A 22,485-nucleotide genomic window follows, 5' to 3' on the forward strand; every position below is an offset into this window, starting at 1 on the left:
TGCCCATTTTACAGATGGTAAACTGAGGCCTGGGGAGGGCAGGGAGCTCACCTTAAAGATGTACATGCTCTGTATCACCACGGGCATCTGGAGGCCCAGACTTCTGGCCAAGGCCTGGAGAGGGGCAGAGGTCACGCTGCCAGCCTGCCCCCACACACATCTGGCCCACCCTCCTGCCCTCACCCCCATGTCTGCTCACCTGCACCTTGGGGGAATGTGTGATGCTCCTGAAGACAGGGTCATGGGCGTGCAGTGCTGCGGGACAGAGGCAGGCTGATGGGACAGTCTTAGGCTCCGTGTGTCCCTCCCACACCCAGCTCTAGGCACCCAGACTCAGGCCTCACTTTGACATTCTCACCTATTTTGTGTGCATTAAACTTTATGCTGGTTTATAACCAAGTAGAGGGCCCCACAGATGCCTTCATCCCACCCCAGGCCCTGTGCCACCTGTGACCTTATTCTTGACCTCTGGCCATCTGGGAAGCTCACACCAGCCCTGACTCTGCTCCACGCTCAGAGGACGAAGGGCTCCCAGGGGCCTATCAGTTGGTAGCAATCTCTGTACTACCACTTACTCTATGTGACCTCGGGTAACTATTTCTCTCCTGTCAGCCTGTTTCCTCCTCTGTCAAACGGGGATTAGAAGAACAGCCGTGCAGCAGCCCTGCTGTGGGACTCGACGGACTAAGGAATGTGCAGCAGTAGCCCAGGGCCTGGCCCAGGACGGTCGCTTGTTATCATTATTTGCTATTACTGTTGTTGTTACAAAAAAGTGAGGGTTCAGTGTACTTAATGCCACTAAATTGCATCCTTTAAAATGGTTACAATGGTAAATTTTATGTTATGTGTATTTCACCACAACTCGTTTACAAAGCTACTATGATATAACTTCAAGTTTAAAAATAAGCAGTCTACAGAACAAATTATAACGTATGATCCTGAAAAAAAGGTGAGGGTTTCAGTACTTGGTTTTGGGGTCTCAGAACGGGAGCACATCAGCATATCAGATGCTCCGTAAGGAGGCTGCAGGAAGATTGGACCCGGCAGCTCCCCCGTGCCTGGGGCCTGGGTTACACCACCTGTGGGGGCTCAAGCAGACCCCCTCTTCCCAGTGCTGTGGCGGCAGTGTCATATGATTGCCATCATGAGGTGTAGAAGCCCCAAGGCCAGAGGGAAACCTGGATCCAGAAATGCCATTTGCCCGATAACTAACTTACTCTGGGCTTTGATTAAGGCTCCTAAATGCTTCGGGCCTCAGTTTCCCCATTTTCTTTCTTGCACCCCCAGGCCCCTGCTTACCGTGGCCAATTTTGTTGACGGATTTCTCTGGAGGAACCAGGAAATTTCCTGTGGCACAAAGAACCGGTAAAGGCAGGAGAACTACTAGAGTCCAGCCTCCCATGGAGAGCTGGCCTCAGCACCCTCCCAGACCCCTCCCAGCCCTGGGGGTGGGGAGAATACTCGAGTCCAGCCCACCCGCACCCCCACCATAGGTCCCCCACATCTCTAGGGTCCCAGCTCCAAACCTTTCTTGTCAAAAACGCCTTTCTCAAAGAAGAATCGAATCTTGTCACCACTGCTCAAGAAATAGTCCCTGCTGCCCTGTGGAGAGGAGCCATCAGAGGGACTGAGAGAGCACCCCGAGGACGGAGCTGGGCCTGGCAAGGAGGAGGAGGATGCCTTCCCACCCCCGTGGGGTCACAGACCCCCAAGGAGGCTCTCAGACTTGTCCATTGAGGCACAGTGAACCAGCACCCCAAGTGCCTGGAAGCACAACCCAAAGCTGCTTTGCTTGGAAACCTCTTATTGTGGCTCAGAACACAGACGCCAGAGTCAAACAGGGCTTGAGCCCCGCGTTTTACTTCTCCAAGCCTTGATTTCCTCATCTGCAAAAGGGGAATAATAATAGAACTGACCTCCCTGAATTATTGGAGGCTTCAGCCAGAGGCTGAATCTTATAGAAGCGTAGAGCGCAGACTCTGGAGCTCAAATACTTGGGTTTAAATCCCAGCTCTGGCTTCCCTTCGGCCGGAGCTGCCATCTTCCAGCAAGTTGCCAAAATGGCGAACCCAGGGAAAGAGGAGAGGCACCGATACATGCTCTCTAGGCCTTTTAGAGAACATGGAGTTGTTCCTTTGGCCACATGCATGCGAATTTACAAGAAAGGTGATATTGTAGACATCCAGGGAGTAGGTACTGTTCAAAGGGGCATGCCCCACAGACGTCACCATGACAACACAGGAAGAGTCTACACTATTACCCAGCGTGCTGTTGGCATTGTTGTTAACAAACAAGTTAAGGGCAAGATTCTTGCCAAGAGGATTAATGTGCGTGTTGAGCATATTAAGCATATTAACCACTCTAGAGCGGAGATAGCTTTCTGAAACGTGTGAAGGAAAATGATCAGGAAAAGAAAGAAGCCGAAGAGCAAGGTGCCTGGGTTCAGCTGAAGCTCCAGCCTGCTCGGCCCAGAGAACACTTTGTGAGAACCAACGGAAAGGAGCCCGAGCTGCTGGAACCTGTTCCCTACGATTTCATGGCATAAGCAATGTGAAAAATAAGACTCCTGGACTTAAAAAAAAAAGATCCTGGCTCTGCCGCTGCCTGGCTGTATGGCCATGACCACTTTACTGAACTTCTCTGGGCTTAGTTTCTTCATAAAATATAGATGCTATTAATGGTACCCATCTCCTAGGGTGTGTAAGCGTTCCAAGTTGGTATATATAGCACTAGAACTGTCTTTGGACTACGCTAAGTACCATGTATTTGCTATTATTATTATTACTACCATTACTACTGCTGCTATATATAAAACACTCAGCAAGGGCATGGCTAAATGCTCAATAAATAAGCTGTTACTAATCTTTCTGTTTTCTTAACAGTCATGTTTTAAATTTCTTGGCATCATATGAAAACGATGCCCCTGGAAGATAACTTGTGTTTTTCTTGGTGGCTTAACCACCCTCGACTGCTGTCGTACGGCTCTCCCTCCCCGGTGGGAAGCGAGGATGTCATCCAAGCCTTCCATTTCACACATGCAGACTGTGCCTACCTTTCTGTGTGGCCATGTGACCGGAACAGAGTGGCACTGACCCCCTACCGGGATCCCCACGTGGCCACAGCCCCCCACTCCCTCTGGCCCATGCCCTGCCCTTTCAAAACCCTTCCCAGTGAAAACTGAAAGTTGTTTTCAACATTCTTAGCAAGTCTGCAGCAGGATCAGGGCGAGGGAAACAAGTCAGGGAGCATAGTTGTTAATAATATTAAAAATAATGATGCTGAACATGTGTCCAAGATTTCACCTACCTCGTTAACTCATGAGGGAACCAGTAAGATGTTACAACTGGTTCAAAGGAGAAGTCCAAGAACCACACGTATATAGACAATGAGGAATGATGAAATGGATTTACAAATCAGTTCCAAACCGCTCTATCCACAGGGCAGGAATGGCATTCCCTGGGACCCAGTCCATATCCATTTCTATGGACAAGTATCCTGTGCATTATTTTCAGTTCTCTATAACTTACACAGTTGTACAATAACTCAAAGACCGTGAAGGGTGGAGGTAACCTGGGAGAGAGAGAGAGAGGACACCCACCATTCTTTCCTCCCACAGTATTAATAGCGAATATTGAGGGTTTTACTGAGCGCTGGGCCCTGTGCCAAGCTTTCTTTGCATGTATTATAAACTGAGACATATACACTGTGTTCTCACATTTCTCCTATCCCACAACACGCTGGTCTATGAAGGCAGCTTGAAGGGCACAAGATTCAGCCCTCCTCCTTCCTGGAACCCTTGGGTGACCTGACTGTCTTTGGCAGCAGGATCCGTCTCTGCTTTCCCCACCTGGAAATCAGGCACGCAGCAAATGAGACCAGGTGTTTGGCGGAAACTCATTCTGTCACCCCTTTTCCTTCTCAAGACCCCATTCTGCGCATTCCCTGGGATGCACGGCTTCTGGCTGCTGTAATTCCCATCCTGCCCACCAGATGGCAGGCGCTCCCCGGCGTGGGTGTGAGCGAGCCCCTCGGGCGCCCGACCAGGGCACAGCCGGCGGCGGGGAAGACGGGCTCTTAGACGCAGGCTGTGAAGGGTTAAGAGAACTGTGCGGGAGAACCCCCCAGGCTCAACTTGTCCATCTCAAACTGTATCGTGTCCTATTATGCGACCCATTAGGTCACTGGGGGAAGCACCCAGAGTTCCTAATCTGGTTGGGGGCTGACACGTGCACAGGAGGGCCCCTCAGAAGCACCGAGCTCGTTCCCAGTGGCTGCCACAGAGAGGCCTTTCGTGGCAGGAGAACTACTGAGGAAGTACAGCAGGGTGGGGAACAGCAGGGACTTGGTATCAAACAGATCTGGGTTCAAATCCTGACTCTGTCAATTACTGTGTGGTTTGGGGCAAGAGATCCGAGCCTCATTTTGCCCACCTGTCCAATAGGACTACAATCCCTATATTATAAATTCACGGTGAGGAGTGCAAGAAAGATGTGCTCCCCCTGGCATCCCTGGGCCTTGGGGTCCTCCCTACCAGGCCGCTGCTCTGGCCTGGGACTGAGCCCCTCCTCATGGACCGGATCCCAACCCCATCTGCCCCAGGCACCTACCTGGGCTCGAATCTGTTCCTCTTCCTGGGTGGAAAACTCTGTGCGACAGTGGAGAGGGACATCCATCTCGGCCACTATCTCGCCAATCCTCTGCTGCATGGCCACACACTCGTCCACAGACAAGAATCCTTCCAGCACCAGGAATCCATCCTCCCGGAACTGCAGGCAGGGCTGAGACTCAGGCTCCCCCTGTCCTCACATGCTCCTCATCACCCACACTGGAGCCTCCCCCAAAGCCAAGCTGTGGGAAGGTGAGACCAGGTCTCCTTGACTGCTCTGTCCCCGACCCCAGGCACGGTGTCTGGCACCCAGTCAGCAGCAATCCCTATTGGCTGCTTGAGTGAAGGAAGAAGGAGGGGGCGGGGGGCTGCCCCCACCCTTGCCCTGCAGTATGCTTGGGTCGCAGGGAAATACCTCATTCATCTATTCAACTAATACTGACTGAGCACCTACTGCGTATGAGACATGGTTCCAGGAGCTGGAGGGAGAGCTCTGAGCAAGCCAGCCACGATGCCTGCTGTCCTGGAGCTTGCAGTGTAGTGAGGGAGACCAGCATTACCCCGACCTTCCCACGCAAAGGTCCCATCACAACCTGCTCTGCGTGCAGGGAGGGAGAGGGTGGCTGAGAGCACTGAAGGAAGAGCGGCTGATGTAAACCAGCCAGGGGAAGCAGAAGGGTCTCAGAAAGCAGCTCTGAGGGAGTGACGTGACGTTTGAAGAGCAGACCACCAGGATAAGAGGAAGGGCATTCCAGACAGAGGGGACAGGGCAGGTGAAGCCCCTGAACGTGGCAGGAACAGGAGGAATTGGGAATGGACGGAGCACAGGGCAAGGGGAGGGTGGAAGAGGAGGTGGGAGGGGGCTGGGCTGGGCCAGGTGGGGAGCTGGGCTTTACCCTAAGTGCAGGGGGGTCACAGCAAATGGCACATTCTGATTTGCCTCTAGTCCTCTCATTCTGAGGCTACTGAAAAGATAAGGGAAGAATGAATACCTACATGTTTGCTTGCAGAGCATGGTAAAGTCTTAGCCTTAACGGGAACATTGGAAGCCACCCCTTGCTTCTACCCTTGAAGTGTCTTATTTCCAATTACTGACACCCCTTCCCCACGGTGGGATGTCCAGTTCTGGCTTCCGCATACCAGATATTGGAACATTCATGAGCACCGGCGTGGGCTCTTCTGTCTGCATGTTAGAAATTCAGTCAGCAGTGTTAAGCTAAAAATGACCTCCTTGCAAACTGTGCATACCCTTGATCCAGTAAACACACTGCCTGGAAGTCCCCTCTTAAGATTAGGAAATCGGGGAGCAAAGATGTATGTGTAGAGCATCTGCTGAGTCTTGCTCAATGACAGCAATAATTGGGAACAACCTAAATGCCCGGCACAAGGGACTAGCTTAACACAGCGTGGCGTATCTGTCTGGAACACGACGTGATAAAAATCAGGTTGTAAGAAAGCGTTCACTGACATGGGAATGACATACACCGATATACTGTGAGAGGAAAGGTCAGATGCAAGTAAGTATCTGGGCACTGTGAGAACTTGGCCAAGTGTGTTTCTCTCAGACACTCACGCTATCAAATGGGGACAATGGCGGAGCCTCGTTTGGAAAACTTGGCAAGACCAGATGCGTGGTAGCTGTTATGATGGACATCAAAACAAAGATTCTAGGGCTGTGTACCAAAATATTAACAGTCTCAGCATAGAAATTTCTGAGTGATTTTTTACAAGTCTGTCGCTCTAATTCCCATGTGTCAGCCTTTCCTGTTTGGGGAACTGGGACCTAGGAGGATGACCTCCCCACCCCTTCCCGGCTCCACCGCCCGCGCCCTGAGCCGGGCATGGCTGATTCCAAGGCTTTATTCTGGTTTTGGTCACACACGCACACCCCCACCCCACCCCCGGGTCCTGTGACCTGGACTTCCCAGGCTGTGTGTGCAGAAGTTGGGGGTGATGGTTGGGAACCCAGCCCTCTTGAAATTGCCCTTACAAATTGATAAAGGGGTGCACGGTGAGAACTGTGGTAAGGGCCTAGCTAAAAATAAAGCACAGGCCCAGCTAAAAATAATGATAATAATCAGCCACTGTCCCCCTGTATGCTACTCTGGAGTCACATAGCTGGTGGTCTTAGCTTTCTCCATAGATAACATCACCTTTTTGAAAACTAGGGGTAGTTTCTGAGATTATCTTCCAGGTCCTGAATTCCAGTGGAATGGCCGACCCACCCAGACCAGCAGCCCATACCGAGGAACTGACTCAACTGATCTTCTGACCCCCATCCAAGAACCTGGTCAGCAAAGAAGACAATTTCTACAACCCTATGGTTCCACCCTGAACCCAGCCAATTAGCAGACACAATTGCCTACAAAAAACTGTCTTTAAAAATCCTGTTTCCCAAATTCTTCCGGAGGCAGATTTGAGAAATTTCTCCTGTCTCCCCACTTAGCACTGTGCAGGATAAACCCTCCTCTGTTATAAACCCTGCCATCTTAACATATTGGCTTCCTCTTGGGTAGCAGACAAGTGAACCTGGTTGGGTGGCAACACTCTGGGCTTCTGTAAAACGGCAGGGGGTGGGTTGAGTTCGGGGACTACTGGAGGCCACAAGGGTCCCCCACTCTTACCTGACCCTCCCGGCCCCCACCCTGCAGACTCCTACCTTCTGGAGTTGTGAGGGGTTCAGGCCTGCCATGGGGACAGTGCAGGAACAAGCGGCTCTGGGTGTCCAGGGCTGCGGAGGACAAAGTTCAGGAGGAGGGGCCTGGCAGGAGCCCTGGAGGATTTAACACTTCCCTACTCAGAGAAAACCCAATCCCACACCCAGCCCTCCTCCCCTAACAGACCAGACCTCCAGGCTGAGTCCCAGCTCCACACCCCCAGGAGGGCGTTGTCTCTGCCCTACCCCCTACCTCCTATTCCCTACCCCTGCCAGTTCAGGATTTGCCTTCTCCCACTTCCTTCCTGGTTTTTAACCACTCCCTCTGGGTTTCTTTCCAGAAAACGCTCCTGGCCACTGCAAACCAAGTACCCAGAAGTTGTGCTCTGAGACTGTCCGTCAAAGCAGCCGGCTGGCAGGAGGACACCTGAGTCTCAGTCCAGGTGCCACCATTCGCTGTGACTGAGGAAAGTCTGCCCCTCCCTAGTGCCCTGTCTGGGTAGGGTGGGATGCAGGGTGTGCGTGTCAGACCTGCCCTGAGTGGCTCTGCATTCCTGGGGTGGAAGAGGTCCTGGGAGAAGTGCCTGGGCCCCTCGGGCTCTGATCTGAAATCCTCTGTGTCCTGGAAGGATTAGGGAGGAAGTAACGCATCCCTCTGCAGCTCAGGAGGCAGAAGATAAGGGACACCCGGAAACCGGAAGGGCCAGAGAGATGGGGCCTGGGTCTCCAGAGTGAGGGGGAGACAGAGAGATGGCTCCTGTTCCTACTCTCAGGTCAGAACACCTGCACACGCCACCGTCTCTCAGCCTGCCCTGCTCAGCGGCTGAGAGGGCCACTCTCGGGCTCTGAAAAGCAGCCAGTGGCCTTCCCTGAAATGACGCTTTCTGAATGGCAAAGGGTCAGAGTGTCTCAGGAGTGAGCATGGGGACACTGCTCAGCCCTTGAGGGCCTTGGCCCTAAATCAAGTTGTGTTTTCTGGGCCACCGCACTGGGAGTTGCTGCTTTGTCCAGGCGTCCAGGCTTATGGGAGGGACGAGTCCAGCCAGGCGGAGAGGCCAGGCCAGGGAATAGGCAGAAAAGAGAACCATGAGACTCACTGGAGGCAGGGTATACTCCCCGCTGTCCTAGACCCTTCTGATGCAACTGCCCCCAGGAATACCTGCCATGTGCCAGGAACACGGTGAGGTCCTCGTGCTGAGCAGCATTGCCCCTGGGAACCCCCACCAGAGGCTGGTAGTGGAGGTTCGGTGAGGCAGGCTGGGTTTGAGTCCCAGATGTTTGGACCTTACTTTCCTCATCTGCAATTTGGGGATAACAGAAAGACCGCTGTGAGCAGTGAATAGATGCATGCCTCACTGCTGATAAAGGGCTCGGCACCGGGCCTGGCACGAAGTGCCTACTGACCGGAGTTATTCACCAAATGTTAGCAGGAGCTGTTCTGGGTGGAATATGAAGATTAATAAAAAAAAGTGTTTTGGGGCTGGGCGCCGTGGCTCACGCCTCTAATCCTAGCACTCTGGGAGGCCAAGGCGGGAGGATAGCTTGAGCTCAGGAGTTCAGGACCAGCCTGAACAAGAGTGAGACCCGTCTCTGCTAAAAAAAAACCAAAAAACAAAAACTAGTGGGGCATGGTGGGTGGCACGTGCCTGTCGTCCCAGCTACTCGGGAGGCTGAGGCAGGAGGATGGCTTGAGCCCAGGAGTTTGAGGTTGCAGTGAGCTAGGCTGACGCCACGGCACTCACCTGGGCAACGGAGTAAAAAATAAAATGTTTTGGGCCTCCCCAAGTTCTCCAAATTGCTGCTATAATCAGAGAAAAGACTGCCACTGTGGTTTCAGGCAGAGTGGAGAGCCCTGGGTGGGTGGGGTGGGGGGAACAGGAGAGGCTTGGCCTCCCACTGTTTGTTCATTCTGCTCAGTGTTGGGAAGTGGGCGGGTGGTGTTTCTACATGGTTGTTTTTTCCAAAAGTTAACCAGCTCCAGATCAACTCTCCTGCCCTGGGCGCTGGGCGGCCCCAAGGCTGGGGTAGGGGGTAGAGGTTGGTGGGAGTAGTACCAGACCAGACAGGAGGGGAAGAACGAAAGAGATATAAAAGAGGGTCTTAGAGGCGGGTGGCCAACCAGTTGCTCAGCCTCCCTGTCAGAAAGCCCAAGACATGGGTAGAAGAGGGAGGGTCTTGGCTTAGGCCTGAGGTCACCTGGAGGGGTCAGGGTCTTTGTGGACCGAGGAAGGACAGACTCTGGCCTATTCCAGAGGAGGCGCCCAAGCAGCAACACAGGCCAAAGTCAGATATGATGGCCTTTCTTCTTCACCCAAAGATTCCTGCTGCAGGGCACCTCTCCTGGCCCAGTACAAGGCTCCTTGGTCCAGGAGGAAAATATCAGACCATTTATTGGATAGGAGGAGCCAGGCCCTCCACTAAAAACTCCACCTACCTACATGATCATCATCATTCCCTGGAACAATCCTGCAAGTTTGCCATTATCACCCTGATTTTCCTGTGGTTACTGGGCCTCGCCCCTGTAGAACCCGAGATTTGCTGCTGGAATTGCAAGGACCTCTGAGCACGTGGAGCGCAAATGCCCACTATACAGATGGGGACATGGAGGCTGTGGGAGGGAAGGGACCTGCCCAGCTTCAGGCACGGGAAGCCTGAGCTGGGACGAGGACCCAGGACTACTGGCTCCTGTTCCACTGCCTCCTTTCCTAGCCCCTACCCATCCAAACCCATGAGGGCCCACACCACAGGTGACTGGGACGGCAGAGAGTGCCGGCTGTGGGATTCCTGGCTGGGGCCCCCGCCTCGCACCTCACAGGTGCTCCATCTAGCTTACAGCCGCCAGCAACTGCCCTCAAGGAGCTCAGAGTTTCGAGGGGCAGAGAGATGGGGAGGGAGAACTATTCTGCAGATGCCCAAGAGATGGGCACGAGCAGTCCCAGCGGCACGGCCCAGCAGGCTGCACAGAGGAAGGGAAGGGTCCCCCCACGACAAGGAGACCTCCAAAGGCTACTTTTTGTTATAGATTTATTTGATATTGGAACCGAGTCTACAACTTCAGACCCACAGGTAACGGATTGCTTCGTGGTTGTCGGAGGCTAGTGTGCATTATTTCTGAGGATTACATCAAAGACACGACACAGAAAACACAAACGGACAGACAGATGGACATAATCGTTAAGACAAGAGACGCTAAAACGTGCCTTAGTGTCCACGTGATTGATCCAAGGCGGGGACCCTTCTAAGGTGGGGACCCGAGTGACTGATCTAAAGCGGGGTGGCTTCCTGCCACCAGGCGCTGACTGGCCTATGTGTGTACCAGGTGCCTGGGACGGAAACTGGCTTGGAACCAAAAACTGGGGAGCCTGCCCTCCTGGCGGTGACTTCCCTGTGCCCAACCCCACCTCCAAGTGTCTGCTCTTCATGAAGAACCAGGTGGCGACAGGGCTGATGTAAGCAGCAGAGGCCTGTGGTGGCCCTGGGCAAACCCGTGACGCATGAGGCTGGGAGAGAGAGTCCAGGCGTAGTGGCTCCCCTCGGCTCCTTAACACTGTGCGTGAAGAGGGGCGCGGGTGCGAGGAGGGCGAGGAGGACGAGCACCGTTCATCCGGGGATTAGCCAGCCCAAGTCTCCTCCCTTCTTGGCAGCTCCAGAACATTCCCTTTGGCCGACAGCCACAGAAATGAGCGCCTGCCAAGACACATGGAGGAGAAAGAAAACAAGACACCAAAAAAGCCCAAAAAACAAACAAAAATCCCTGCCCCAGGAGAGGAGAGGAACAAACAGAACTCCTGGACCAAAGTCACACCGGATTCGGGAGACATCCTGCGCCCCGCACCCCAGGGAAAGGAAACACGATCGGTGTCTGGCTGCTTTGCTCAAGGAAACTGCCACCCCACCCTGAGACTCCAACTCACTGGCCTTTAGTGTCTTTTTAATTTTTTTAGTTTTTTTCTTTTTAATACCCAAATCATCAATTTTCAAAGCTTAAAAAAAATTCTTTTTTTGCTTAAAAAAAAAAATCTAAAACTGCCACAGAAACCGATGAGGCAAGCCCCAGGCCTGGCCTTTCTGCCTGGCAGCCTGCTGTCCCGCGGGCCACCAGAGCCCAGCTCGGCACCACTGGGACAACGGTCCCGCGGCTGGTTCGCCCTGGACTGCTTTGCTCGAGTCTGGGCGGGCGCCAACGGCAGGCAGGTGGCATCGCTAAATAAGAAGGGGAAAACAGCCCACCCTTCCTCAAACATCTCCCATCTGAGCTGAACTTTTTGGGAATGTATAAGTTATCTGGATGAAGGAGGTGGGAGGTGGAGAAAAATAAATACCAAGAGCTAAGTCCCAGGGCCTCCTACATCGGCTCAGCCTCTGGGGCGGAGATGGCCTCCAGAGAGGAGACCCAATTGTCCACATACTGCGCTCTGAGCCTGACTAGGTCTCCGGTCTCCCCAACAGGCGCCTACCCTGGGGGGCTTGAGTCTCAGAGGGAGAAAAGGGGCCAGCCCCACAGACACTGTCCTCTCGCTCTGGCCCGACTCACATCTGGTCCCAGGCTCCTGCCCAAGGCCAAGAGGCTGGCCTGCTTGTCTAGGAGCTCTGGGAGGAACGGGGCCTGGCCCTCCTGGCCCGAGGACTGCCCGCTGGTCCCGCTGCTGGCTGCTCTGGGCCGGCCCGAGCTCAGGCCTGCTCCTTGTCAGCCCTCCACAGCCGCTCCTTCACCTCGGGCGGCAGTGTGTTGAACAGGTCCTCCTCCACCACCAGGCCGCTGCGCTTGAGCAGCGGGCACTCGCCCAGCTCCACGGGCAGGCACTCCAGCCGGTTGCCCCGGAGCTCGATCTGCGTCAGGTTGGTCAGCTCGCCCACCCGCGAGGGCAGCGACTGCAGAACGTTGTTGCCCAGGTGCAGGGCCCGCAGCTTCCGGCACTGGAAGAGCTCCGGAGGGAGCGCCTCGATCTGCAGGGAAGGAGCAAGGGGTGACAGTGAGGTGGGTGCCTTTGGGTTCCCTTCCCTCCTTCCCCCAGGCGTCCTTTTCAGATCCCCATTTCAGTTCCCCAGGACCCCAGGCACCAGCACAGTCTGCGCCAAAGTCTGGCCAATGTCCACCTGTACGGCAGGTCTCAGCTCTTGCAGTCACTTCCTCTGGGAAGCTTCCTCAACCTCCTGGGTCCCATGGCAGCCACATCACTCCTCACAGCACTGATCCTTCCATCTGTCACCCCTGGGACTGTGGCTCTCAGAGGGTGGGCTGGGCCTGCCTTGTCCCCCGCCGTCTCCTAGCACCTGGCACCCTGGGAAGCACATCGCACTGGCAAGCTACTACCAACTGCACAGCCCAGCGCTCACCAGGAGCCAGGCCGCTGGTCCTGCCCAGCTTAAGAATGACTTATGAAAGCAGAGTGGCATGCTGAGAAAATGCCACCCCCTTAATTCTTTCTGAGAACTAGGGAGAGTTCACTGATAGGGGTGAAAATCCCAGCTGTGTTACCGTGCCCTCCTGGACCTCGGTTTCCCCATATGTCAAGTCACAGGGTAAGCACGAGTATAAATGGCCTACGGCTGCCACTGAGAGCCCCTTCCTTCTGATTGTACCAAACATGAATACAGGAGTCCTCCCTTGTCTGCAGTTTCACTTTCTGCTGTTCCAATTACCTACGGTCAACCACAGCCCAAAATATTAAATGAAAAATTCCAGAAAGAAACAATTCGTAAGTTTTTCTTGTTTTGTTTTTGTTTTTTTAGAGACAGGGTCTCACTCTATTGACCAGGCTGGAGTGCAGTGGTATCATCATAGCTCACTGCAGCCTCAATCTCCTGAGCTGAAGTGATCCTCTTGGCTCAGCCTCCCAAGTAGCTGGGACTACAGGCACGTGTCACCATGCCTGGCTAATTTTTCTTATTTTTGTAGAGACGGAGTCTCATTATGTTGCCCAGGCTGGCCTTGAACTCCTGGCCTCAAGCAATTCTCTTGCCTTGGCCTCCAAAGTGCTGGGATTACAGGCGTGAGCCACCTCGCACAGCCCAATTAGTAATTTTTTTTTGGAGACAGAGTCTCACTCTGTTGTCTGGGCTAGAGTACCACAGCATCAGCCTAGCTCACAGCAACCTCAAACTCCTGGGCTCAAGCAATCCTCCTTCTTCAGCCTCCCCAGTAGCTGGGACTACAAGCACATGCCACCATGCCTGGCTAATTTTTTCTATTTTTAGTAGAGACAGGGTTTTGCTCTTGCTCAGGGCTCATGATGGTCTCGAACTCCTAAGCTCAACAGGTCCTCCTGGCTCAGCTTCCAGAGTGCTAGGATTATAGGCATGAGCCACTGCACCCTGCCTCCAATTCATAAGTTTTAAATTGTGCGCCATTCTGAGTAGTGTGATGGTCTTGCACTCTCTGGCTCCATTCTGCTCAGGATGTAAATCGTCCCTTTGTCCAGCATGTCCAGGCTGCATTTGCTACCTGCCTGTTAGTCACTTAGTAGCCGTCCTGGTTATCAGATCAACTGTCACAGTATCACAGTGCTTGTGCTCAAGTAGCCCTTATTTTATTTAATAGCCCCAAAGTGTAAGAGTACTATGCCTAATTTTTAAATTAAACTTTATCGCAGGTATGTACGTATAGGAAAAAACATAGTATATATAGGGTTTAATACTATCTGCAGTTGCATGCAACTATCTGCAGTTGCATCCACTGGGGGTCATGGATTCCCTGCGGATAATGGGGGACAACTCCAACAGGCTCACTCTGAGCACTGATACTATTAACTTGCTCAACCCACAAAACTACCTGTAAACACTCTGGAAACACTTCCTGTTTTACAGATGGAATAACTGGGGCCCTAAAGAAGCCAACTTGCCCAGAGATTCAGCCGGTAAGTGGTAGAGCCAGGATTTGAACCTGGTTCAAAAGCCCATGCTCTGCTAACCAGCCACAGCACTGGTGGAGCAAGGAGCAAACTGTGGGGCCAGAGTGGGGCCATGCTGTGTCTCCTGGCACGTGGGAAGAGCCTCGTGAACACCAGCTCTTCCCTGCCCTTCTGTGTGCAATCGGCTATGGACACGCGTTCTCACTGGGCCTACCTGACTCCTTCAGATATGATGCACAGGAGGGCAGGAGCCAGTAGCCTTGGCCCCAATCCCAAGTGAGGACGATGGAGGACTGTACAGTAACCTCTTGGGCTGCGCTATCACTGTCTTCCTCTCCCTGCCAAGGAGACCGAGGCATGTAGAGGTGAAAGGCCACTTGTCCCAGGTTGCGCCCTCTCAGAAAGGGGACGTAAGAGGGGATGGAAGCCTTGCTTCCTCCCGCTCAGAGCCCTGCTGTGTTCCCGTTTGGCCACGCACTGGGTTTCGGAGTAATCCTGGGAAATTGCTTTTCCTGCCGAGGACCTTAGTGCCCCCATCTGTAAAATGCAAGGGTTGCACTAGGAACGCCTCTCCATTTGGACACTCTGCAGCTGAGGACCTTTCTGCAGACTTGAACCCTGACCTCGCAGGTGCTTGCTCTCCCCAGCTAGTTTTGGAGAACCCCAGTTCCTGATGAGGGAAATAAGGGGTGGCTGTGGCCAGGCAGAGGCCATGCCCTGAGGGACACTGTCGATGTTCTGAAGAAGATTCCTGACTCTGGGTATCCAAAACTACCACCGCTGTGCCCAACGGTCAGGAACAGGGCAGGGTGGCAGGTTTGTCCGGTGCATCCCAAACCTGGCTTCCCCCGACGGGACTCCAACTTTCCTGATCAGTGGGCCTGCCCCAGACCCCACGGGAATGAAACAATCTAAGATCTCACCTTGTCCTGCTACACGCTCACATATCCCTGACTATAATGTGGCGGGGTGAGACAAGGACTGGTCACAATCCCTAATGCACGGGGGAGAGAGGAGGGCTGGCCGTAAGGACTTGAGGAATAGGACAGCTTCTAAGCTGTGAGAGGTCTGGAGGGCAGGGACCCTCCAGTCTGAGTGACGCTGGAGAAGGTCAGTCCTGTGCTGGGTCAGGAAGGACAGGACAAAGCCCTGGGATGCTAAGGGGAGAGGGCAGATGGGAAGTGGGCTCCGCAGGACCCTGGAGCCAGGTCTTTTCCAGAAAGGCCCCACTCCCACCCGTGACCTCCTCTGATGACACACACAGTGCTCAGGGGCAGCGAGAAAAGCTCCGGCCAGTGAGCGGCAGAGCTGAGGTACACAAAGGCAGGTCTGCACCAGAGCTCCCTCCCTGAAAGTCCCCCTCCCCAGAACACCCCCTGCCCAGAGCTAGTGAGCTCTCTGTAGGCCCTGCAGAGAAAAGAGGAAGACTCCCCACACAACCACACCCATCCTTTGGACCTGTCCTTCCCTGCTGAAGTGTTGCTTGTCCACTGAAGGCTTGAAGAGTTTCCCATCACCCAACCCCACGCTCTCCTGTCTCCTCAGGGACTGCAGGGGCTCCCTGTCAGTGCTGAAATGGCTTCAGTCATCCTGGGCTTTGGAGGAGACAGCCCTCCCAGGAGCCTTCTGGGGCCGCGCCATCGCTCCTTGGCTCCCAGCCTTCCTGACCGACCATCCAGAAAGATGCTGTCTCTCTCCTCAGTCCACCACAACCCGGCTCCTGTCCCCATCCACCCTTGACTGTCTGGCCAGAGTCACCTGCATCATTCCTCACCCACCTGACTCTCCGTGTACCGCGCCTGCTGGCTCTGGCCTGGCCCTCCCACTCACCATCCCTTCCGGGGCGCGAGGCAGACTCTGGTCCTTCTCCCTCTCTGCTCTCCCTGGTGATCCTGTCCAGGGCCCCTCTTTACCCACATGCCTGGGGAGAGGATAATGCCTCAAGCTTCAGGCCAATTCAACATGGTCCCCAGGATGTCCTAGGGCCCCACCCTACACAGGACAGATCCTTGCCTCTCTGAAAACCTGTGCCTGCTCCAGCGTCTGTCTCAACCATCTTCCATCTCCCCAGGCGGCCGAGTGAGACCACTCCTTCCCCCACCAACTCTCGCTCCTGCGGATTCTATCTCCGACTCTATCTCCAAAGTCTCCCCTAATCCGTCCACAACCCTCCATTCCAGGCAGCCTCCCTGCCTCTCACGCCCGCCCGCCTCACTGCAGCAAGAGGAACCAATCGAAACTACTAGTCAGCTCATTCCTTCATCCACACAGTCAGTAAGAATTTGGTGAACACTTGCTATTCGTCAGGCCTTGAACAAAAGAGCCAAGATCCTACTAGTCCGAGCTTATGGCTGGAAAGGGGATAGACTCAAACAAAGGAGAGACACCTGAAACTGAAGTGGAGGCTCGGCTCCTCCCACCAGCCCCGGCACAGCCCTGCTCTGCCCTGGGAACCTCCACGGTCCAGGGCAGCTCCACTCAGCCACCAGCTCTCAGTTCCTCCCAGCCAGAACCTACTAGAACCTGCTGCCTTCTGATTTCAAGACTGTTCTTTTTTAAGCACCAAAGGAGGTAAGAAAAGCTTTGTCTTTCTCTGCTGCACCCCTTTTATAAAAGGATTTGTTCTGTAAAATTTGGATTCAGTCCAAAGGCTACACTTAATTAAGGACCAAGAAGGCCACAATGTGGCCTTAAGGCTGCAGGTTCCCCACCCCTGTACTGGACTCTCCCTTTCCTCCGTACCTGGCTACCTCCTCCTGGTCCTTCAGGAGCCAGGTGAAATCCAACCCCCACCACCTCAGGACAACTCCTCTGTGTTCCCAAGAACCTCGTGTGCCAGCAGAGCCCTGTGGCACTGTGTGCTGACTGCCTGGTCACCTGTGGGGCTTGTTCATCCCCATGTCCCCAGCACCTCCCTCCACAGCGGGACAAGTGAGCAAACCAACGAACACCTGCCTTGCCAAGCCATTCATCAGTAGGAGCGCAACCCTGGGGAAACAGCACCCAAGGGCCCGGGTGGCCACGCTCAGCCCTCCCAGTCACCACAGTCTAAGGTGTCTTCAAGGGGCCATCAAGCCCGAGGGGGAGGAAGGAGAAGGGCTCAGCCCTCAAGCTTAAAAAGAGGAGCCTACTTGGGACTGGCTCTAGTGAACTTTTTCCCTATAAAGGCCTCTGGTGTTGCAGGAGGTGGGGACAGGACGTGATTAAGCAGCATGCTAAACAGGGTGTCCAGAGGCTCTCCTTCCTCCGGGACAGCATGCCTGCCGCCAGCTCCCTTCCTGAGGGGTGACCTCAGCCAACAGGCAAGACACTAACAGACAAGCTTGGTGTGAGGAGCTGGGGGTGGGAGACAGGATGGAGAGTCCAACACAGCACCCGGGTAGAGCAGGCATCACGAGTTGTGGGTGAGAGTATGAACAAACTCTACGGGCAATCTGGCTCTCACCGTGCCATTGGTAAGCTGCTGGGGCTCCCCTCCATAGAGCAAAGAAGTTAGGTTTGTCCGGTGCATCCCAAACCTGGCTTCCCCCCAGTGGACTCCAACTTTCCTGATCAGTGGGCCTGGCCCAGACTCCATGGGAGTGAAACAATCTAAGATTTCACCTCATCCTGCTACACGCTCACATACCTCTGCCTCACAATGTGGGGCTAGTCACAATCCCTAATGCATGGAGGAGACAGGCAGGCTGGCAGTGAGGACTTGAGGAAGAGGGCAGCTTCTAAGCTGTGGGGGGTCTGGAGGGCTGGGGCCCTCCAGTCTGGGTGATGCTGGAGAAGGTGGGTCCTGTGCTGGGCCAGGAAGGACAGGACGGGGCATTTCCGGGGCCACTTTCCTCTGCATCCGAGGCTGCTGCAGACAGCTCCTGCTGCGGGGACTCAGCAATGCTGGTGGGAGGAGGATGGGAGCATCGTGCCCAGCATGGCAGGGACACAGAGCAAGTGCTTAATAAACCAATAGGGGCTGCCTTAGGGCTATTGTGCCACAGGCAAAGGTAGTGGCTTGGCCAGGCACTTTGGGAGGCTGAGGCAGGAGAACTGCTCGAAGCCAGGAGTTTGAGGCTGCAGTGAGCTATGATGACACCACTGCACTCTAGCCAGGATGACAGAGCGAGACTGTCTCAAAAAAAAAAAAAAAGGTGGTGGCTGAAGCAGCTCTCCTCTATCTCTAGGCCCCTGGCCTCAGGCTTCCATTACCACCCCCTTGCTGCAAGAATCGCCACCTGAAAGTAAGGCCTAGGAAAACCTGTAGGTCCCCAGGAGGGGTGGGCAGGGGGAGGTCCCCCCCAGCGGCTGCGGCTTTGTTTCCGCTGTGGAGGCTGTACCACAAAGCCACAGGAGTACTCTACCCTCAACCCCACCCTGCCCACCTCCACCAACAGGCCCTTGGATGGGGGCTTCCCCAGCAAAGCAAGGGACTGGTGCACGGGGGCCACCAACAGTCTCAAGGGTATCTCGAGGGCATCTCAAGGGCATGCCCTCCCATACTGCCAGCAGCAATGGTCTGCACAATTTCCTCTCCAGAAAGGCAGGTGGTGACAAGCCAGCCTCATCTAAGCCCAGCTCTGCCCTTCACCACCCCAGTGCACAGGACGGGGCATGAGCCATGCTGGGAGCTGCGCCATCTGACTTCACCTCAGCCAGCACAGGCCACCCGATTTCTGTCCCTGGTGGACACAGACTGGCCCCTTTGCTCCAAATCTGGTCTGGAATGAGCTGAGGAAGATACCACAAGCTCCAGGCTAAGTCCTGTCACCCACCAACTGCCCTGACAGAGAACCATGGGCCTTGGACCTCCTGCCCATGCACACCCCAGCAGGAGAAGAACCCGGCTCAAGGTCATCTTGGGGACAGGCGCTGCCTGGTGATACCATTTCTCCTCGCAGGAGAACTCTGCAGCATTTTGTGGCAAAGACAGGCTCCCAAGCCCAGAGATTCTGATTCAGCAGGTCTGTGGTGGGGCCTGGGAGTCTGTATCTTTAACAAACTCCCTCCTGGTAGTTCTTAAAAACCCAGTGAGGACTCCACACCCAGGAGCATCAACTCTCCTAGACACTGGACCTCCTGAGCATCCCACCACAGGCCACAGCCAGTCACCCACCAGCCACACACTGAGCTGTGGCCAGGCCACTCACCCGGTTGGCCGTGACAGCCAGATTCTGCAGGTTCTGCAGGAGGCCAATGTCGGCGGGGAGGAAGGTCAGGTTGTTGTGGCTGAGGTCCAGGTAGCGCAGCTTGCGGCAGTAGAAAAGCTGGGTGGGGATCTTCTCGATCTTGTTGCGGTTCAGGTAGAGGCGCTCCAGGTTGGTGAGGTTGCCGATCTGGATGGGGATGTAGGCGATGTGGTTGTACCACAGCTTAAGGCAGGTGAGGCGGTGCAGGTGCTGGAAGCTGATGATCTCCTCAATAGTCTTGAGGTTGTTGTCCTTGAGGTCAATCTCCTGCAGGTTGTGGAGGCTGAAGATGGAGTGGGGGATGCGCTCCAGGTCACAGCGGATCAGCTCCAGCTCGGTAAGGTTCACCATCTTCTTGAGGCTATTGAGGACGATGAGCTTGGTGCCCTCGTTGTTGATGGACAGCTTCTGCAGGTGCACGCCCACGTCCGTGACCACCTGCGGCAGCTTGCTCAGGTTGCTCTTGAGCCGCAGCACCTTGAGGCGCTTGAGCTCCCGCAGCCCATCGATGACGATGTAGCGGTTGTTCTCGGCGCTCAGATTGCCTGTCAGGTGCAGCTCCTCCAGCGTCTTCAGGCTGTAGATCCATAGTGGGATCTCCTTGATATCAGTGAACTTGATGTGCAGCGCCCGCAGGTTCTCGCGCAGGAAGGCCAGGGCAGGAGCCTCGATCTTGGCGGCCGTGTGGTAGAGCCACAGCTCCTTGAGGCCCGTGAGCTGGGCGATGCTGGGCGGGATGGTCACATCGGGGATCAGCTCCAGCTTCAGAACCTCCAGCTCCACCAGGTCAAACACGGTGTCGGGGATGCCGCTGAGCATGAACAGGTGCAGCTCCAGCTTGTCCTGTGCGTTTTTGGTGAGCCGCTGCCGCAGCTTGTCCAGCGTCCACTCGTTGTTGAGGTTCAGCTGCCGAAGCTTGTTCTCACTCACCTCCGACAGGAAGACGGCGAAGCGCTTGGAGTACAGCGGGTCGTACTGGTCAATGAGGTGCAGCATGAAGGCAAAGTCGTTCTTGACGTCGGGGATGTCACTGTAGCTGCTCTCCTCGCGGATTGACTCGAACGAGTACTTCTTGAGGGAGCGCCGCAGCATCCACCAGAGCGTGTACATACAGATGAGGCCATAGAAAATGACCAGGCTGATGTAGAAGGACGCCAGGATCTTGAAGAGCGTGGCCAGAGGGTGGGCACACCGGTAGGTGCGGTAGCCCGTCAGGCTCTCGATGTCCACAGTGCAATCCACGTCGAACTTGATGTTGTGCACGTAGTAGACGGTGTAGCAGATGATGAGGATGAACTTGATCACCTTGATGATGGTCTGCCGCATGTAGAGGCGGTACACGATGTCCCCCTCCTCCACATGGGTTCGGAACTTCTTTACCTTCTCAAACAGCGCCTTGGCCTGCTCCCCTTCCTTCTTGTCTAGCACACCTGTCTCCGAGCGATCCACAATGCCCTGCTCGATCCGCGACTTGGTCCGCTGCAGCATGGGCACGGTGGCCTCCACATCCTCACTGACTGTCGATGACTTCTTGTCCATGGAGCCGTTCATCTTGCTGAAGGCTGGCTTGGGGTCGCTCTCCTCCACCACCGTCTCCGACAGGGCCCGTGTGGTCCAAGGTGAGTCGAAGCACTTGAGCAGGATAGACACAAAGTGCTCCAGCTTTGAGCTGGTGCGTGGGAACTTGAACCAGAAGTTGCTGCAGGCCAGGAAGATGAGGGTGTGCAGCAGCACCAGGTAGGGAAAGTACTTGGCGAACCAGTGCAGCCGGTTCTCATAGCACACGGCGTCCACATAGTTGTACTGGTGCCGGTCCAGGTCATACTTGATGCCCGTTGGGCCCGCGTCAGGGCTCGGCAGGATCGTGGAGTTGGGGTAGGTGGGCTCTGGGCCAGGGGCTGCCCAGCCCCGGAATGAGTCATTGCAGGAGTCCTTGGTGACCCACTTACAGGGCAGGCAGATCATCTTGTCCTGGGTGACCTGTAGCGTCCCCCCGAAGACGGCAATCATCAGCATGACAATGGAGATGTAGTCGGTAAACACATCCCACCACGGCTTCAGGATCCGGTATGCTGGCTGTGTGTCCGCAAAGTAGCGGAGCTCTGTCACCGGAATCATGGTTCAACCTGAAAGGGTCCCACAGGAGGGGGTTACCACAGGGTGGCCTGGCTCTCTGGGGACCCAGGGTCAGGGAAAGAAGACAATGGGAATTCCACCATTGTCCATATTTCCATGTTAAATCTAGCTGGGAGTTAAAGCCTGGCCACTCCATGGGCCAACTGCCCTTCTGCAGAAACCATGTGGTCACTTGCTGGCTGGGAAACCACCCGGGGGGAGAGGGGCAGTCTACCATGTAACATACCGGAAGACTGAGCACGTGAGGTCAGGGATCACACTGACCTCCCCAGCACAGCCTCCTTGCTCTCTGCCCCTCCCCACTCCTGCATTCCAGTAAGAGCATTCGGCAATTCCTGTCTGGAGTCCACCCATTTAATGATTAGATTGAGCAGAGGGGCCTGTGTGGAACTCCCAGTTCACTCTGAACCAGCCGCTGTGAAGCTGTAGCAGTGACCCAAAGCGATTTCTGCAAAGTATGAGGAAAGCAAAATGCAGAGAGGGTGTAACATGAACTCACTTTTGTAAAATGAATAATGAAGTTTAAACTTATACATGTGTGCATACAGTTACAGGTATATAGGATTCCAGGAGTTCTCAGGGAAGACCAAACGTCACACATGTAGGTGTAATGATGGGCTCCTGGGGGAGGGACCCAACAGAGAGAGGAGAAAGAGCAAGACTGTCCTCCACCCCAGGCTGGGGGCCCTGGTCGCACTGGGGCCTTCACGTAACATCACCTCTGGCTGTGTGCATGTAAAGGAATGAACAGCAGCAGCAGCCAACTCTCCCCCTGGAGCCCAATTTGGCTGGTCTTGGGGAGAGCCTGGGAATCTCATTTTTAACACGTGGCTTTGGTGACAGTAATGATTAGCCAAGTTTGGGAAATGCTGGATTAGAAGCCACATTCAGGAAATCCAGCCTGTGCCACACAGGAAGCTGCAACTACCTAAACATGGGAGGGCTCTGCTCCTCGGCCATCCGTGCTCACCCTGCCAGGGTAGGCTGTTCTTATTAATACAATGGTCCCAAAGACTAACGAGAGGGAAAAGGTACTAGATGTTCATTAGAGAACATTTGGAAAAA

At 54.6% G+C, this 22,485-nt stretch overlaps 2 protein-coding genes across 3 annotated transcripts in view; both read right to left on the reverse strand.

Moving 5' to 3' along the window:
* PHYHD1 (phytanoyl-CoA dioxygenase domain containing 1) overlaps positions 1-7,482 on the reverse strand; it is an 11,949-nt gene extending 4,467 nt beyond the window's left edge. Inside the window, exons 1-6 of the mRNA XM_012639879.1 lie at positions 7,266-7,482; positions 4,608-4,766; positions 1,527-1,602; positions 1,300-1,347; positions 200-255; positions 52-114 (exon numbers count right to left, since the gene is read on the reverse strand). Coding sequence (XP_012495333.1) covers positions 52-114; positions 200-255; positions 1,300-1,347; positions 1,527-1,602; positions 4,608-4,766; positions 7,266-7,298 — 435 coding nt within the window. The 5' untranslated portion in view covers positions 7,299-7,482. The remainder of the gene's footprint in view (positions 1-51; positions 115-199; positions 256-1,299; positions 1,348-1,526; positions 1,603-4,607; positions 4,767-7,265) is intronic.
* A 2,790-nt stretch (positions 7,483-10,272) lies between these two features.
* LRRC8A (leucine rich repeat containing 8 family, member A) overlaps positions 10,273-22,485 on the reverse strand; it is a 32,982-nt gene continuing 20,769 nt past the window's right edge. For both annotated transcript variants that reach the window (XM_012639838.1, XM_012639837.1), the window contains 2 exons: positions 19,246-21,410; positions 10,273-12,209 (listed from right to left, as the gene is read on the reverse strand). In XM_012639838.1, coding sequence (XP_012495292.1) covers positions 11,934-12,209; positions 19,246-21,402 — 2,433 coding nt within the window. In that variant the 5' untranslated portion in view covers positions 21,403-21,410 and the 3' untranslated portion in view covers positions 10,273-11,933. The remainder of the gene's footprint in view (positions 12,210-19,245; positions 21,411-22,485) is intronic.

This window comes from Propithecus coquereli, unplaced genomic scaffold (genome assembly GCF_000956105.1).
Source record: "Propithecus coquereli isolate 6110/MARCELLA unplaced genomic scaffold, Pcoq_1.0 Scaffold142, whole genome shotgun sequence".
Classification (NCBI taxonomy): domain Eukaryota; kingdom Metazoa; phylum Chordata; class Mammalia; order Primates; family Indriidae; genus Propithecus; species Propithecus coquereli.